This window comes from Vulpes vulpes, chromosome 15 (genome assembly GCF_048418805.1).
Source record: "Vulpes vulpes isolate BD-2025 chromosome 15, VulVul3, whole genome shotgun sequence".
In the NCBI taxonomy this organism is placed as follows: Eukaryota; Metazoa; Chordata; class Mammalia; order Carnivora; family Canidae; genus Vulpes; species Vulpes vulpes.
The window spans coordinates 40,384,902-40,404,296 of NC_132794.1; the positions used below are offsets into that span (position 1 = coordinate 40,384,902).

The 19,395-nt window shown below is 38.7% G+C and overlaps 1 protein-coding gene and 1 pseudogene across 1 annotated transcript; both read right to left on the minus strand.

Annotated features, from left to right (window-relative positions):
* Positions 1-935, minus strand: LOC112919797 (olfactory receptor 4F3/4F16/4F29-like; annotated as a pseudogene).
* Positions 936-17,218: 16,283 nt separating this feature from the next.
* Positions 17,219-18,393, minus strand: LOC112919798 (olfactory receptor 4F15-like). The gene is given in 2 exon segments (XM_025998320.1): positions 17,219-17,922; positions 18,147-18,393. Coding segments are annotated over 2 exon segments (951 nt in total).
* Positions 18,394-19,395: the final 1,002 nt, after the last annotated feature.

Genomic DNA, 19,395 nt, shown 5'->3' on the forward strand with positions numbered 1-19,395 from the left:
TTAAGAGACCTTCCTGTGATTCACTAGCTGTCTGCATACTCTCCTCATTGCCACCTTCATTTCTTGATTCCTGAATGTATAGATGACTGGATTCAGAAAGGGAGTGAGAACAGCATCAAAGATGGCCAGAAATTTATCCAGGTGTAAGGAGGGAGATGGCCACATATAGACAAATATCAAAGGACTAAAGAACAAGAATACCACAGTGATGTGAGCTGACAGTGTGGACAGAGCCTTGGACGAACCAGCTGAAGAGTGTTTCTGAACAGAGAGAATGATGATGATATAGGAAATGATCAGTATGAAGAAGGAGCCAACAATCCAGCCAATCCACTATTGGCTATGACCATAAACTCTAGTCAGTAAGTCTCTGTGCAGGCAAGTCTGATGAACCAAGAAAGGTCACAGTAAAAGCTGTGCAGCACATTAGGACCACAGAAGGGTAAGTTTACCACAAAAGCTAGTTGAACCACGGAATGGATAAGGCCAGTCATCCAGGCAGCCACTAAAAAGAAGATGCACATTCTTGGACTCATAATGGTCAGATAGTGCAGAGGCTTACATATGGCCACATATCTGTCAAAGGCCATGGCGATGAGCAGCACTGTCTCCACACCACCAATGACATAAGAAGATTTGAGCAATGCAACCACCAAAGGAGATGACTTTACATTTTCTGAAAGGTCATAAATCATCTTGGGAGAAGTGACTGAAGAAACTCCCAGGTCAATGAAGGAGAGGTTGGCCAACAGAAAGTACATGGGGGAGTGCAGGTGAGGGTCAGAAGTCACAGTGAGCATGATGAGGGAGTTTCCCATCATGCTTGCCATATAAAACGTGGAGGAGAACACAAAGAGGAGAAGCTGGATCTCCCAGGAGTTGGTGAGTCCCAGGAACACAAACTCTGACACCACAGAGTGATTTGCTCCATCCATTGGTTTGGTTGGCACTGCTACCTCAAGAAGAAAATATAAATTAGGCTAATTATGTTAATAAATTAGGAAAGAGGTCAAAATTATGAAAGCCTGTCTCTATTAGAACTGACCTGATATGTTCATGGCCCCTCAAATGTGATTACCCAGAAAAATTGGTGGCTGGCATGTGGAGGGGCTCTCTACCCCCAGGTTGTCTCTGCATTTGATACTCTCTGCTTCCACCCAGGAGAAGCCATGATTATTCATGAACTATGACATGGTCAACATGAGCCAAACCATTTGATTTGGGTTCGAAACTAATATGATTTGACCCAGTCACATAGAATAATCACTGCTGTAATCCCTTCCAAGCCCATAAGCCTTTATCTAGAAGACAGACCCTCCTCTTCCAACCCAGTCCCCACCTCTGGGAATGTATTCTTTTTTTTTTTTTTAAGATTTTATTTATTTATTCAAGAAAAACTCAGAGTGGAGAGAGAGAGAGAGAGAGAGAGAGAGAGAGGCAGAGGGAGAAACAGGCTCCATGCAGGGAGCCTGACATGGGACTCGGTTCCGGGTCTTCAGGATCAGGCCGTGGGCCGAAGGCGGCGCTAAATCGCTGAGCCACCCGGGCTGCCCAGTATTCATCTTTTTTTTTTTTTTTTTTTTTTATGATAGTCACACAGAGAGAGAGAGAGAGAGAGGCAGAGACACAGGCAGAGGGAGAAGCAGGCTCCATGCACCAGGAACCCGATGTGGGACTCGATCCCGGGTCTCCAGGACTGCGCCCTGGGCCAAAGGCAGGCACCAAACCGCTGCGCCACCCAGGGATCCCCCCAGTATTCATCTTTAATATTACTTAAATGTCTACAACGTCTGCAAAATCTTGCTTTATTACTACTAGCATATCCACCAGTTTTTCTCTGCATTTAATACTGCTCTGCTTGCTCCCAGAGTAGACACTATGATGTTTTTCATGAAATATAAGATTGGTCGACTCGAGTAACAAGAATTCAATGCCAAATTCTTTGATTTTTGGTTTAAGACTAATGTAGCCTGGCTGTAATCACAAAAAAACAAAACAAAAACAAACAAAAAAACAAACAACAAAAAAAACACCTCCACCATTTCTAAACTATTTCATTCACTTCCAAGACTACAAGCCTTATTCTGACAAACAGACCCTTCCTCCTAACTCCCCACCTCTGGAACATATTTATCTTCAAGGCTTATTGAATTTTAACTCTATCTGTGAGGTCTTGCTTTATATCACTAGCATTTATTTACAGTTCTAACTCACAAAAGACTGTAAACTCCTTGAAGGCAACGATTATGACATATTCATATTTGGATTCCCTGAAGTAATGAAGTGGTCCATACAGAGGCGCAGGCCCATTAACTATCTGTAACGAGTTTGCATCATTCTAGGCACAGAAATTGAGAGTGCCTAGAAACTTATCTAGTGATTTTACAACACAGAAAACCCAGATGTATGATTTTTGTATTTACTAGAGTATCCATCCATGAAAGATGGAGGGTGAGGAGATGCTCTCACCGTTTGAGAAGCACTGTCCTAGAATACTGAACACATGATCTGAGAAGCCTTAACCATGAAGGGTGCAGTGGAAAGTATTTTGTCCAAGTCTCTATATAAGAACTTATCATGTTACCTTGTAATTTTAGTTTCATTTATTGAAGCAACATAGCATAGTGGAGGGAATATAGATTTGAGATCCACAAAACCAAGAGTTATACTCTGGTTCAGCAACTAAGTTAATATTGGGCAAGATACTTAAATTCTTGAACCTCAGTTTATCTATGAAATTGCAATTAATAAGACTATTCTGAGTAAGTTGTAGAGATAAAGTTTGTCATCATGTATTCAAAGTGTAAATATTTAGCAAATGTTGATTTTACTTCCCTTTATTTAATTTGTCCTTAATAGTGCTCAACACATGAGATAAATGAATGAATAAGAAAATAAAATGACACTGGCCAGCACACAGTATCAGAATTTTATATCTGAAAGATATTTCAACAATACACTATGATTAACTCCTTCCACATAATAGATATAATATTCATAATCTTTTAGTGATCGAAATAAATACCATCCTATGTATGGGATTTCACTCAAAAATCACCAAATTTCAGGGGATCCCTGGGTGGCTCAGCAGTTTAGTGCCTGCCTTCAGCCCAGGGTATGATCCTGGAGACCCAGGATGGAGTCCCATATCGAGCTCCTTGCATGGAGCCTGCTTCTCCCTCTGCCTGTGTCTCTGCCTCTCTCTTTCTCTCTCTCTCTCTCTCTCTCTCCCCCTCTCTCAATCTCTGTCTCTCATGAATAAATGGGTAAAATCTTTAAAAATTTTCATATAAAAAAATCACCATATTTCGGGTGGCTCAATGGTGGAACGGCTGCCTTTGGCTCAGGGCGTGATCCCAGAGTTTGGGGGTTGAGTCCCAGATTGGGCTCCCCACAGGGAGCCTGCATCTCCCTCTGCCTGTCTCTGCCTCTCTCTATGAATAAATAAAGTATTTTTAAAAATCACCATATTTCTTTTAATAGTACTTACGACAAATGTAATTCATTGACTTTTTTTTGTTTGTTTGTTCTCCTTCCGGGTGGTACTGCAACCACCACAGAGGGAAGAACTACATCTGTCTTGTTGTCCAGTATATCCTAAAACTTAGAACCACAACAGTTACAGAGTAGGGATATATAAGTATTTCAGCAAATAAATATTTGCTGAAAGAGGATATATTTAAAAATAAATTTTTTAAAAAGAGGATATATTTGGATGATTAAAAAATATGTCCATTTATATAATTAAAGAAGATGGGTAAAGAGGCAGCATATCCTTTTTCTTAAGGCAGCATATTCTTAAGCAACAGAGAAGATAGACAATAAGGGATTGTAAAAGTGTAGAAGAGTTAGGAAAAAAAATAAACAAGATTAAAATGGAAATCTAAAAAAAAATAAAATGGAAATCTAAAAATGATGAAGAAATTGGGAAAATATATGTTTAATAATGAGTAAAAGAAGGATAAAGCTTGTTTAAATTAAGTAAAAGGTAGTTTATGAGGTTATGATTTGCATTACTTTCTGGACCCACTGTTGACAAATTCTGTGATCACAAATATAGTATTATATCTCCAGATGTCTTTAAGGTGCCAAGGCTATTGGGAAAGTGTCTCAGAAAGTCTTCATCAACATGCACATAGAGCCATGGATTTATTTGCCATTTGGCTCTCCAATCTCCATCAACTAGGTAAGAACTGAGAATTTCACAGAGGAAGACATAGACATGGCCAACATGCACATGAGAAAATGCTCTGCATCACTTGCCGTCAGGGAAATACAAATCAAAACCACAATGAGATCCCACCTCACACCAGTGAGAATGGGGAACATTAACAAGGCAGGAAACCACAAATGTTGGAGAGGATGCGGAGAAAAGGGAGCCCTCTTACACTGTTGGTGGGAATGTGAACTGGTGCAGCCACTCTGGAAAACTGTGTGGAGGTTCCTCAAAGAGTTAAAAATAGACCTGCCCTATGACCCAGCAATTGCACTGTTGGGGATTTACCCCAAAGATACAGATGCAATGAAACGCCGGGACACCTGCACCCCGATGTTTCTAGCAGCAATGGCCACAATAGCCAAACTGTGGAAGGAGCCTCGGCGTCCATCAAAAGATGATGGATAAAGAAGATGTGGTCTATGTATACAATGGAATATTCCTCAGCCATTAGAAACGACAAATACCCATCATTTGCTTCAACGTGGATGGAACTGGAGGGTATTATGCTGAGTGAAGTAAGTCAATCGGAGAAGGACAAACAGTGTATGTTCTCATTCATTTGGGGAATATAAATAATAGTGAAAGGGAATATAAAGGAAGGGAGAAGAAATGTTGGGAAATATCAGGAAGGGAGACAGAACATAAAGACTCCTAACTCGGGGAAACGAACTAGGGGTGGTGGAAGGGGGGAGGAGGGCGGGTGTTGGAGGGGAATGGGTGACGGGCACTGAGGTGGACACTTGACGGGATGAGCACTGGGTGTTTTTCTGTATGTTGGTAAATTGAACACCAATAAAAATTAATTAAAAATAAATAAATAAATAAATAAATAAATAAATAAAAAAGAACTGAGAATTTTAGGGAAAGTGAGTTTAAAACAGAACAAGATATGAAAATGGAACGAGATGTACTAAAAGGATAAAAATACATCCATTCAAATACCAGGGAATACAGAAACTTGAAAAGTTTGGGTCCTCACAATTTTAAAGTGACTTGGACAGGGTCATGTCCAAATCCCAGTCCAGAATGAAAGTCAGAGATGGAGATACAAAGAGGTGTTTATTCACCTGAAAGTCATCAAATACCCATAGAGAAAAGCTCCTGAATGATGATACTCTAACTCATCTTCTCTTATATATTGGCTGTGCTTTGAAATAACGCTTCTTAAACACATTAATTATACCCATAATTTTGTAACTAATTAAATATCTATAATAAAAAAGACAAGGTCTAACTCTTTGTCTTCTGTTGTGATTAATCCTTTTTCTTGATCCAAATGGAAATGGATCCAAATGGATCTGATCTCCAAACAGATCCCTAGACATTTAATTCTGTATAGATGTAAAGGAAATATTGGAAACTGAAGTTTTAAATAATAGTTATCAAGGTGAAAGGGATCTACAGACAGCTGTTAGGTTTGAAAAGGGTACTAATCTAAATCTAAATTTTCTGAATATAAAAATATTGTGAGTTTAACATATCCCTCAGCACACACTTTCTACATTTTTATCTTTCAATTTGTCACAAAACCTCCTATATACTCAAGTAAAATCTGCCTCCTCTCCTTTTACTTTTTATCACTCTGGGAGAGATAAATGTTGAAAAGAACTGTCCAAATAACCACTTCTGTACACATATGGAACAAATTAAGTCACCTCTGAGATTTCTGTTTGTAAGATTCAACAAACTCAGTATTTTGTTATTTTTCTGTTGTGCCCAAGATTGCGAATCTGAGAAACCACCAAGGAGCTGACACTGATGCAAGCGCACGAGGGTTTATTAGCAAGCTCGAGCTTGGGTCCAAGTACACCGGACACAGCGGAGCAGGAACCTGGACCCCGAAGTGGGTTACAGCTGGGTTTTTATGGGCTGGTCTAGGGGTAAGGTGGGGGTTTTCAGTAAGGGTGGGGGTGTGAGAATCTCCAGTAAAGAGGTCTCACAAGCTCTTGCTTCCTTATTGCGATAAGGGCGTGCTTTGTGTTGTTTTCCGTTGTCGTTGTTGTTTCGGTTTTTCTCCTGTAGCCAGGGTAAGGTAGAGTTCAGCACCTGGTCACAGTGGCCTGGTCGCAGTGGTCTGAGATGGCTGCCGAAGCTACAGTGGCTGTACTTGTGCCAATGTTAAACTTGAAATGCCCTAATTCTCTTGGATTCCACATCTCCTCTTAAAATCTTTTTCTCACTCCTTTCCATTCAAAACAAAATTCTCATTCATCAGCCTTATTTAAACCTCTCTTCTTTCTACTTACAACATAGAAACATATAAAACACTCTCATTCCAAAGGGATGAGACCTAATTAAGGGACCAGAAAAATTAGTGTAATCTCCTAATAGCTTTATAGGATTTTTTAAATCTTCAAATTGTATTTTAAGACGATGTTACATTGGAAATTATTTATTCAGCTTTGAAGTTTTGGGTCTCCATGTCTTCTATTTTTATTGAAATTCTAGGAAATCCTATTCCATCTTATAAACTTGACACGTTCCTAATAAATTTGCTTCCCTTTTCAGAGATGATCATTTTATTCCCATCTCTTTTGAAAAGCAAATGGGGAGACAAATATAATTACCCTAGTTTTTTGTATCTTTCTGTGTCATCAATCTTTCTCATGTGTTGATCAATTTTCATATAATCAGCATAGGAACAGACTGATTAATTGCAACCAATGCTGAATACAAAATATTACAAAACCATTTGACTGTTTCTAATGTCTTTCACATTACCCAAGGTACAGTGTGATTCTAGCTAAAAGTCAAGGTCAGTTAACCTTTTCCAAAATGTCAATCAACTTTCCCACAATTATTCTATACTATTCAATTCCTTATCCTGGACACTATTTACTTTGTTTTAGGATAACACTTATGCACTTGGCGATATGACTCATATTCATAGCAATTCCAACAACAAAATCACATCTAAGATTAAAGCCACTTTTTGCATTGCTATATTTATTTCCATCCTTCTATTTTACCTGTATAAAAGGAATAGCATCTTCTGGAAGTTTGACATTTTCCTGTGTTTTCTAACACAAAATGCCATATAAAATCCTGCCATTAGAAGAAATGAAGCTGGGGATCCCTGGGTGGCGCAGCGGTTTGGCGCCTGCCTTTGGCCCAGGGCGCGATCCTGGAGACCCGGGATCGAATCCCACGTCGGGCTCCTGGTGCATGGAGCCTGCTTCTCCCTCTGCCTATGTCTCTGCCTCTCTCTCTCTCTGTGACTATCATAAATAAATAAAAAATTTAAAAAAAAGAAGAAATGAAGCTAATTACAGCCTCAGAAGACAGTAACCAAGTGATACTGCAAAAACATGATAGTTTAGAAGGAGCTCCTAGATCAAGGGACTTTACCCCTAGAGAACTATTTGGTTTGACCAGATCAACCAATGATTTAAAACTTGTAATAAGATACTAGAGAGGAAGGAGGAAATAAAAGTGGAATATTTTTCTTTAATATCTTTATGCTATTTTGTTGAAAATTTTATAAATATAAGCAATTACTCTTAAAATTAATCTCTGAAAATAAATAGTAACTCAAAAAATTAACTATGATTATCTTGACCATCTCCAAAAAAGCCACAGTGCTTAATTTTTTAGTGTAATTTAAGTAGTAGAAAAATGCACATGCAATATTTTTTTAAGAATTTTTTAAAAGATTTTATTTATTTATTTACTTATTTGAGAGAGAGAGCATCAGCAAGGGGGAGAGGCAGTGGGAGAGGGAAAAGCAGACTCTCCAGTGAGTAGGAAGCCAATGTGGGGCTCAACCCCGGGACCTGAGATCAAAACCTGAGCCACCCAGGTGCCCACACACAACTTCATTTTTATGCAATCATTATATTGAGTAATTACAGATGTATACAAAGATATAACTATACAGTTATTCATTCCAGTGAATAGAGTTTAAAAGCAAGTAAAACAATTGAAACATATATCAACTCATGATTAATTAAAGAAATTATGATATATCCATACAATCAAATTCTCTGAAGGTATTGAAAAGCAAGTTCAAGCTTTATATAAAGACAACACTGTTGAATGAAGCTGTAGGTAGCAAAAGAGCATGTATAGTATGTTGCTGTGCATGTAAATAGACATACATATCTGAACAAATAGACAATAAACTTTTTTTGATAAATACTTCAGAACAGTAGATTGTTAGATGAGAAGCTAAGGAATTTAGCTTCCAATTCTCTTTGGAAACATTCTTCCCTGGGGCACTATGACTTCTGAACCTATCAAATCAAAGTTCACATGAGTAAAAAGCAAAAATTCTCCCAGTATGTTATTTGGTTTTATTGATAGACTGACTTTTTCGACCTTGGATGCATATATTCCAGCTTTAAAATAGATAGCAATATATATATATATATTGGCCACTGGTTTAAGATATGAACTGCATCAGATAGTGTCCTAAAATTGCAAGATGTTCACCTCCCAGGTGATACAAAAGTTGAGCCTTCTGTATGCCACTACACTACTCTATCAAGTCAGTTGTTTCTGGGGTTTGGAGCACAAGTAAGTCCAGTGAATGCAATGGGTATAAACTCATGGTCATACTTCACTTCCTATAAAAATATGCTCAAATACAATATTATATATCAAACTATAACCACAGATAAGGCAAGGAAGATATTCTATGAATCAATAAATGGTATTTCTCGCAGCACCATCATGGGTAAGAAAGGCAAAGAAGTACTCAAAATTAACAAATAGATGATAGATCATTTATAATATGTAAACATATATTATGACATATATTACAAATATACTCGTAGTTGCATTTCTTTACAATGTACATTATATGTTTACATAAATATAATTTATAAGTATTTTATATAAATATATTTTTATATATTTTATATACATTTATATAATTTATAAGTATTTTAATATTTATATCTATATATAAAGTATGTAAGATATATTTATATAAATAATATTTTCCCTATGAATGAAGTGAGATTAGAGAAAGACATAGATAGAAATAGAGGTAAATATCCCTATGAAGATAAGCATTTCCTCATTCCATAGAAGAAGGATTTAACTTAAATCAATGTGCCACAAGCGTGAATAATCTCAGTCCTCTCAGAGTAAAGTAAGATATGGTACCAGACAGGGAGCTGACCATTTATGTTTATATTGGCAGCTTGGGCACCAGCAACAAGGGTCAGCAAACCAGCCTTAGTGATGGGAAATTCATGTAGCTGATTTTATGCAGAGACATCAACTCTGCTGCTGTGGCAATTTTCAATGCCAATTAAGCAGTTCTAGGACAGCTGGGGAAAAGGCTGACTGGCAACCACAGGGGCAGGTCATCTTATTCATGTACAATGAATAACCTCGGTTGGGCTCTTATATGGGCATGTATACTGTCATTCGGTGTTTTTCTGAGAAGTCCAGCTACCTACCTCTCCCTAGAACTCCATGCCAACAACTGTATAAGCTCATTCTTTCTTAGTCCCTGAAGAAACCAATTAGGCCTCCCACAAATTAGTAAGATTGGTACCACAACTATCCTTTCCTTCCAAGAGAAGCATACGATTAAAGGTATCCCCCAAAGTTCTTTGCAGTAGAATGATTTTCCTCCACCACCATCCTTCAGGGCAATCTCTGAGTAGTTTAATGCAATGGCCATTTACTTACAGCTGATGCCAACATAATATGCATAACTATTCATAAGTCAGGTTGTGTTTTCTCCTCCATCATTAATTGGTTATAGAGAATATGCAAAGAAAAATGTGGTGTAAGAGTAGGAGATCCTGGGATCTAGGCCTTCTGCTCACATAGACTACTTTTGCCTTGCAGATTGCCAACAGAGCCTTTTCTTGCTCCAGACCCACTTCAAAACTGGCAGCCTTAGGGGCATCTGGGTGGCCCAGTCAGTTGAGTGTCCAACTCTTGGTTTCATCTCATGCTGTGATCTCAGCGTCTTGAAATAGAGCCCCTGAATGGCCTCCACACTGGGCAGGGAGTCTGCTTGGGATTCTCTGCCTCTCCCTCTCCCTGTCACTCTCCCTCTCCCTTTGTCTCTCACCCTACTTACACACTCTCTCTCTCTTTCTCTCTTAAATAAATAGATAAATATTTTTCTTAGAATCTGACAGGCTTATAACTTACCCAGTAAATTATTATTGCCTCCAAAATCAAGGCAATTCACCAAGGATTGGACCTCTTTCTCTGGTGGGTATGAGAAAGTGAAGAAACTCTAGGAAAGGGACACCTGGGTGACTCCTCAATTTAGCATCTGCCTTGAGCTCAGGGCATGATCCTGGAGTCCTGGGATCGAATTCCACATCGGGCTCCCCGCATGGAGCCTGCTTCTCCCTCTGCCTGTGTCTCTGCCTTTCTCTCTCTCTCTCTGTCTCTCATGAATAAATAAAATCCTAAAAAAAAAAAAAAAGAAAGAAAAGAAAAGAAACTCTAGTAAAGAAATTCCAGTATACTCCAAACCAATTGGAGATGTCATTGATGTTGAATATCTCTAAAATTTTGGTGCATTTTTCTCATCATATGACAAACGTGTCATATTAAAGCATCTGGAATACTTACTACTCCTAGTTCACAAGGTCTGATTAGCATGATGTTGTTAAGAGTAACGGACAAACATAATATTCCATGTGATGCCAAAACCATCAGGTACCTTCTATGACATTCATCTGAGAAGGATCAGGAAAATTGTGTCAAAATTTAGAACCACCGGAGAAGAGATTTCTGAGATGAAAATCAACACAGAAGAAGCTTGTTAGGGGATCCCTGGGTGGCGCAGCGGTTTGGCGCCTGCCTTTGGCCCAGGGCGCGATCCTGGAGACCCGGGATCGAATCCCACATCAGGCTCCTGGTGCATGGAGCCTGCTTCTCCCTCCGCCTGTGTCTCTGCCTCTCTCTCTCTCTCTCTCTCTCTCTCTGTGACTATCATAAATTAAAAAAAAAAGAAGAAGAAGCTTGTTAGAGAGTGCTATTAGGATCAATTAATATCAATTAATTCATTTGAAAGTAGGGAATTAAGCAGGAGGTGGCAGAGGCAGAAGTTGGATGACAGTTCTAACAAGGCCTCAGCCAAACTTGCAGGAGTTCTGCACCTGGAATGAGATTCCAGAACTGTCTCCAGTGGACTGTTAACCAATCATTGGATGAAACTAACACAGAAAGTGAGTGTGGACTTGGATATGTCAGCTCTCGTTAGTCAAAGGCATTCCCAAAAGAGCAAATTGATGGGAGACGTCAGATAATAACTCTCCAACAATGGGGAACAAATATTTCTGTCCTGAATAAATCTTTCTGTCCTAAGAGTTAGGGGAATAAATCTTCAGTCCTGAAGGAGGGAATCTGGGTGGCAGAGCATAATACATGTGACATCCACCCCTAGGTCACTTGCATCTCCTTGATTTATTTGAGTTCTTGGAGTAGCTCCTTCAGGACTTTACTGAACCTCTTATCCTGTGGGCATCCTATAAAGGGAAAGTTAATGGGATGAAATAGAACACCTTTTCCTGAAGTGAGCAGTGAGACCACAGCTTATACTCATATCCTTCCACTGCATAGTCTAGATCTCTTGGTTGGCAACTCTGCTGGCCCAGGAGGATCACCTTATTAGCCTGATGCATAGGCACTCCAACAGCCACAGTGGCTGTTGTGTTTGCCCATTTACTGGCAAAACTGGTTAAGAGAGTTTTTAAAGTCACCATGTAGATCAACTGGTGCCAAATTGTATCCTTCCTACTATCATGTGTAACGGCAGATTTACTTCTTCCTAAAAATCAATTACCCCTGCCAGGGTGGTTATTCCTCTTCTTCAGGTGCAAAATTCACATGCAAAAACTCTGAACTTCCTGAGCAATAGCCTCAGACCAAAATTTAATGGAACATTTTTATTGTCTCTCTGGTGGAAATGTTTCCTCTTGTTATAGAAACCAGGACCTGTAAACCCATAGACCCAAGAGTTCCAAGAATGGTAAGCTCAAATTTCCTAGTTGTATTTTAGATCCTGGACCCATGTATGCTGCCTAACAGGGACACGGCCCTAAATATTAATTATCTGTTGTGTATGTACATACACGTATATATCTCAAACTAACAAGTCCACGCTGGTGCTTCAGCTGCCCTTGTAGCTAGCCTTTCCACTCTCTGTTAGACCAGCAGATTCCAGTTGGTATAGTGTGACAGGACCAATAGATCTAATGTTCATGTGCCAACATCTTCTTTTCTTTAACGTGGATCCAGGGTATGATGTGATAGTTTGTATTATCATGTTACTGTATTTCAATTACACTCTAATCCTTGGGGGAAATGTTCACAATAGTCCAGAACTATAAAAAAAAAAAGTGCTCTGATTACTCAATTGATGCTTGCTATAAACTTTATATCTTTTCTTTTTTCACTACCAATTTTTCTAATTCTACAGGGTATGCCAGGTAAGATGGTCTGAGTACAAAGGTTATTTGTGTCAAATCTGGAAATGCTACAAAAAATCTTTTCCAGATCTGTGACCCTGCTTGAAGCTGAGAGCCTTTCACATCTTTTAGTACATGAGTTTGAGTGCTATTCCTGTTATAGAATAGGTTTCCTCCAGAAACGGGAAATCTACTAGACATTGTGCTTCCTTATTAGTGATTGAAGATACAAGGTGCAGTAATTTTCCTTTACTTTGAGAGAATATCCTGACATGCCCCAGACCATTGAACTCCTATAGGGGTTTTTTTCAAACCTGATTCAGGTTAATTGACAAACAAAATCGTCTATATTTAAAGTTTACAATGCTATGACCTGATATATACATATACTGTGTAATGATTGCCAAGATCAAGAAAATAACCTCATATGGTAAATTCTTGGGGGGGGGGGGGGGTCCCTATGTCTGTGTCTGTCTGTCTGTTTGTGATTTAAAAAAAACACTTTATATTTATGTTTAGCAATTTTTAGGTACACAATACCATATTATTAACTAAGGTTTCCACACTGATCTGCTGAACTTATCTTTCTATAAATGAAAGTTTATATTCTTTGACCTTTATCTCTATATTTCTGCCTCTCCTGAAGCCCTAGCAACCACCATTCTATTATCTATATCTATAAAATCAACTTTTTTTAATATTACTCCACATCTAAGTGATACTGTACCTTATTTGTCTTTCTCTACCTGACTTACGTCAGCATAATGGCTTCCAAGTTCATCATGTTATCACAAATGGTAGGATTTGCCTTTTATAGCTGAATATTCCACTTCATGTATATACCACAGTTTCTTATTCACTCGGCCACTGAAACACATTTACATTGTTTTGTATCTTGGCTACTATGAATAATGCTGCAGTGAAGATGAGTGTGCAGATACCTTTTCAAGATCCTGATTTCATTTCCTTTCAATATATACCCAGAAGTAGAATTGCTAGATATGGTAGTTCTGTATTCAATTTTTTGAGGAATCATATTGTTTGTTGTAAACTTTCAAAATGTCTATGGTTAATTAGCAGATGAAACAATTTGCATTTCAACCAACAGTACACAAGGGTTCCCTTTTCTCCACATCCATGCTAGCCATTTTTTCTTGTGTTTCTTAGAATAGCCATCCTGACAGGTGTGAGGTGATATCTCATTGTGGTTCTCATTTGCAATTCCCTCATGACTAGTGATGGCGAGCAACTTTTCATGTGTCTGTTATCCATCTGTATGTCTTTTGGGGGGAAATGTCTATTTGGTCTTTTATCCATTTTAATTTTTTTTAATTTTTATTTATTTATGATAGTCACACAGAGAGAGAGAGAGAGAGAGAGAGAGAGAGAGGCAGAGACACAGGCAGAGGGAGAAGCAGGCTCCATGCACAGGGAGCCCGACGTGGGATTTGATCCCGGATCTCCAGGATCGCCCTGGGCCAAAGGGAGGCGCTAAACTGCTGCGCCACCCAGGGATCCCTTTTATCCATTTTTAATTAGATTAATTTGTTTTTGCTAGGACTTATATGACTTTTTTATTGTTTTGTATAATAACCCTTTATCAAATATAGGATTTTCAAGCATTTTCTCCCATTCTGTAAATTGCCTTTTCAATTTAGTGATTCTTTTCCTCTTGTATAGAAGCTCTTTAGATTGATACTTTCTCAATTGTTAATTTTAGCTTTTGTTGCCTGTGCATTTGGTGTCTCACCCAAGAAACCATTCCCAAGACCAATGTCAAGGACCAATATATTGCCCCATGTTTTCTCCTACAGTTGTCTTTGATCCATATCTTGAAATCCTAAAATTTTCATGATATGGCAATCTCCTCTTTTTTTTTTTTTTTTCTTTTTCTTTTTTTTTTTTTTTAGGCAGAGGGAGAAGCAGGCTCCACACAGGAAGCCTGATGTGGGATTTGATCCTGGGACTCCAGGATCACGCCCTGGGCTGAAGGTGGTGCTAAACCACCGAGCCACCCGGGCTGCCCAATCTCCTCATTCTTTATGCAATTTATTCACTCCCTTGACAACACATATGTATGACCTAAGCATGAAGGTACTTAGCATTTCTTCCTTATCTGAGTTGATGGCATGGTGTCATGAATATTATAGACAATCCTAAATACATACAAACCAGCATACAAATGCATACAAACATGATCCAGATCTCTTCAGACTATCTTATAAAAGGGTAGAACTATAGATACGGATATTCATTCCATATAAATTCTGTTTCCAACTCTACTTTCTGACAGATTGAAAAGCAGATTTACCAGATCAGTGACCACATATCATATGCCCAAGGCTGTGTTAATCTCCTCTGGCAACAATACCACCTTTTTCCAGCAACTGCAATTAAGGCTACTACTTGATTGAATTTACAATAGTCCATTGTCATTTTCAAAGATATGTCTGACTTTTGTAGAAGCCACAGTGGTGAATTAAATGGGCAGAAGATGGAGATTGCCATTCCTATATTGTTTGGATATCGTATTGCCATCACTATCCCTACAGAGTATAATGTACTTTCTAAAATACTGAGTGTGTGGATGTGACAGTCTCTATGCCTTCCCCTCTACCATAACTGAATAACCCACAGGGCAAGGAAACAGTGGAGGAGTTGTACCAGCTACCAAGTATATCCATTCAAATTATACATCCAGGAAATAGTGTAATGATCATGGGGTGCGAGGGGTGTCATTTGGTGGCCCCACTATGCAACAGATCTAGACTGGGCTTCTGTATATAGTTAATTCCCACCTGCCTCCATTCAAATAAAGGGCCACAATGACGCTTTAGGGATTTGAGTATACATTTCAACTCAGACTCTGTGTCCAACAGTTCTCAAAATGTTGTGACTAGCTTTTATTCCTAGTGTATGATTATGCAAGTAAATGGTCAAGAGTACCTTTGGGCAAAGTACGGAGAGAATCATTGTCATGTATACTCACTGAGCTATTGCACAGCCCTTCCTCCTGGCATTTTTGTTAAAGCAGTCTTGGTGATGCCGTGCCCCCAGACCCTCCCACAAGGACACAGGGGTTATCTAAGTAAGTTACACATTATAGATCCATTCAAAGATCTTCCTGAGCCTTTAAACTCCTTCCTCTACAGTATATCATGGGAAATCTGGCATTTCAACTCCTTTGATAAGTATTAGTGCCCTGGACAATGCCTAGTTGGTTTTACATACGCAACAAACACTTGTAAATTTACTAACCTCATAAATACTGGGTTTTGGTGGTAATGAGATCACCAAAGGAAGCCCACAATAGAGATTGATTTCAAGTAAAGAACTTATTCTGTTATCTTTTTTTTTTTTTTTACCAGAGATGCATTAGAGTGCAGGAGTTAAGATTACAGATCCTGCATCAAAACTGCAAGACTCTGTGCCCAGTCATATTACTTAATACAACTTGAGAATATTTAACATCTTCACACATCAGAGCCCTTCTCTGTAAAATGGGGATGGTGAGAGTATCCACTCCATAAGATTCAAGGTAAAGCCCTGAAAACAATACCTAAATTGTAAAAAGTACCATATAAATCACCTCACTTATTACCTCTGCTAGAATACAAATGATGACAAACAATCATAACTTCATTGCCTCATGAAGGAAACTTCAGTTAATGCATTCCTTTCTGTTCTTTAGTAATTTTGTTAAATAACAAGCTGTGGAATATCTGGAGGGACGGATTAAAATTCAGCTTTGGTAGGACTTGAACAAGGAAGTGTATGATCATGGTAAAAACTAATACAAGATTTAGAAATGATAATGAAGTAATCAATGCTAATGACAATTTACCAGAAAAAAAAAAAGGAATACACATAAGTGATGTAAACCTCTTATGTAAGATAGACCTATAAGAAAAAGCTGAAAGAGTAGCATATGTTCAGCAATTCAAATGCAAAACTGATTTGAAGGTGAATGAACATTAACCAGGGACAAGGTTTCTGCTGCCTGGCTCTCTGATAAATCTGTTCTACCCCTGGACTAATTGCATCACCCCTCATTTCCTGGGTGATAGCTAGTGCAACAGAAGGAATTAGAGGCAATGATGTAGGTGATCCAATCTAGCTTTAAAATATATAATTGTAACATAGGATTAACAATTTCCTACACTGCCAGATAGGGGAGACTGATAAGGATGCAAAGAATGCAGAAAATGGAGAAATAAAAAGCAAACAGACTAGCAACAAAGAGAATTGAAATCAAAACATAAATCCAACTAGAGGGAAAATAATATAAATGCACAATTTGTCAAATAATCTGTCCAATACAAGAAAAACATAAAACTTATTATTTACTCAACTATATGATGGCATTCTCCTAACTATGTAGGTTACAAAGCATATATTATTTGCTTTTTAACACTTTGGTGTACAGAGTACCAGAGAATAATATCACTTCTAAACTAACACTGAAAAAGATACTGTACTTTCATAGATAGTAGGTTTGTAAGCATATAACATATCCTAAGTGATGAGGATTTTTCTGAAACTGCATAAAGTCTTTCCTACAACCAACATGAGGCAGAATCTGTGATTTCATGTCTTCATAGCCATCCGTTCACGAAATCTTCCTATAACACACGAGACGACCACACAGTCTCCTCATTGCCACTCTCCTCTCTTTGTTCCTAAACGTGTAGATGACTGGATTCAGAAAAGGAGTGATAACTGCATCAAAAATAGCAAGATATTTATCCAGGTATGATGTGAGAGAAGGCCATGTGTAGAAAAACATCAGCGGCCCAAAGAACAAAACCACCACAGTGATGTGAGTAGACAGAGTGGAGACAGCCTTAGATGAGCCACCAGAGGAATGTTTCCAAACAGTAAACAGAATTAAGACATATGAAATGACCAAGAGGATAAAGGAGCCCACAGAAATGAGCCCACTATTGACAGTAACCATGAACTCTAATTCTTGGGTGTTTGTACAGGCGAGTCTGAGGAGCCGGAGAAGGTCACAGTAAAAACTATCCAATACATTAGGGCCACAAAAAGGCAAATCCACCACAAAAACTAATTAAACCAATGAGTGGATGAGGCCAATGACCCAAGAAGTAACTAAAAAGTATAGACACATCTTTGGACTCATGATGGTCAAGTAGTGCAGAGGCTTACAAATGGCCACATACCTGTCAAAGGCCATGGCAGTGAGCAGCACCATCTCAGTGCCCACAACAGCATGGCTAAAGAAGATCTGCATAATACATCCACAAAAAGAGATGGCTTTGTGTTTTTTAAAAATATCACAGATCGGGATCCCTGGGTGGCGCAGCGGTTTGGCGCCTGCCTTTGGCCTAGGGCGCGATCCTGGAGACCCGGGATCGAATCCCACGTCAGGCTCCCGGTGCATGGAGCCTGCTTCTCTCCCTCTGCCTGTGTCTCTGCCTCTCTCTCTCTCTCTCTCTGTGACTATAATAAATAAATAAAAATTTAAAAAAATAAAAATAAAAAAATAAAATAAATAAAATAAATAAAAATATCACAGATCATTTTAGGGGCTGTGATTGAGCAAAACAACGTATCAATGACTGAGAGATTAGCCAGGAGGAAATACATAGGTGAATGCAGATGAGCATCCAAGGTTACAGTGAGCACAATGACAAGGTTTCCCATCATGCTTGCCAAGTAGAACAAAAAGGAGAAAACAAAAAGGAGAAGCTGGATCTCCCATGAATTAGTGAGTCCCAGGAACACAAACTCTGATACTATCAACTGGTTCATTCCATCCATTGCCTCAGACACTGGGATCAGTTTTCATGTCACCTGAAGGAAGAAAAAAAAAATGAAAACCAATTGTCTGGCAGGTATTGATGTTCACAAAAGGAAGCCTCTAGCCCATGAAAACACTTACCATGTTAAAACAACTCCCACAGCCAAATAACCTTCATCACAAGTGCCTTGGACTTCTACTTAGAGGAGGCAGCTGGTTCCCGATGCCAGTATGGATTCTAAACTGCTACAACTAAATGAATCCCATCTCTGGACCTGTTTCCCTTCTGCTTTCTTTTACTATCACATGGCTGTTTCTTATTTCCTCCTGCCCCGCATTCCACTTCAGTAACATGCAAGGTCAACCTCAAGTACTTCGGACTATGATTTCTTATAAATGGATAGGATTTCAGCCACTCATCTGAGCCACCTAGTAATTCCTCATTCACAGCAGACAGCTTTCAAAGTATGTTCTGTTATTCCTAGTGCTTGATTAGACTTTAAAGGTTTTCCTTATTTCAGCTTTCAAAATTTCTCATCCTATTCTCTAATGTCCCAATTTTCAACGTCCCAGTCCAAATGCTCCGTCCTTTGTGAAATCCTCTGTATCTGCCTCAGTCCCTCTACTCTCTCTGCACTTTTAGCATTGATTTCAGTCTGCCTCTCTTGATTGTATAAATTTCCATCTCTCAAAGTAAATGTGTAGTTTCTTGGGCACAGGTATCATCTTAGTTCATGAGTGTTCCCTACCTCCATCACAATCACCAGTGGTAACTAACACTACCAGTTATTTAATGAGTGCTTCACACTGGTTAGATGAAGGAAGAAATTAAAGGGACTGAAGAATGTCTCCTGCAATGAAGACAGTTTATCATAATCCACCAAAGTTCACATTAATCATATATTTTGTGGTACCAGTCAGGAGTTACCACAGGATCCCAAGCCTCATTCCTGCAATTGTTTAACTACACAACATAATTATTTCATGAGAGAACTCTGTCATCAAAAAAATATAAATAGGGT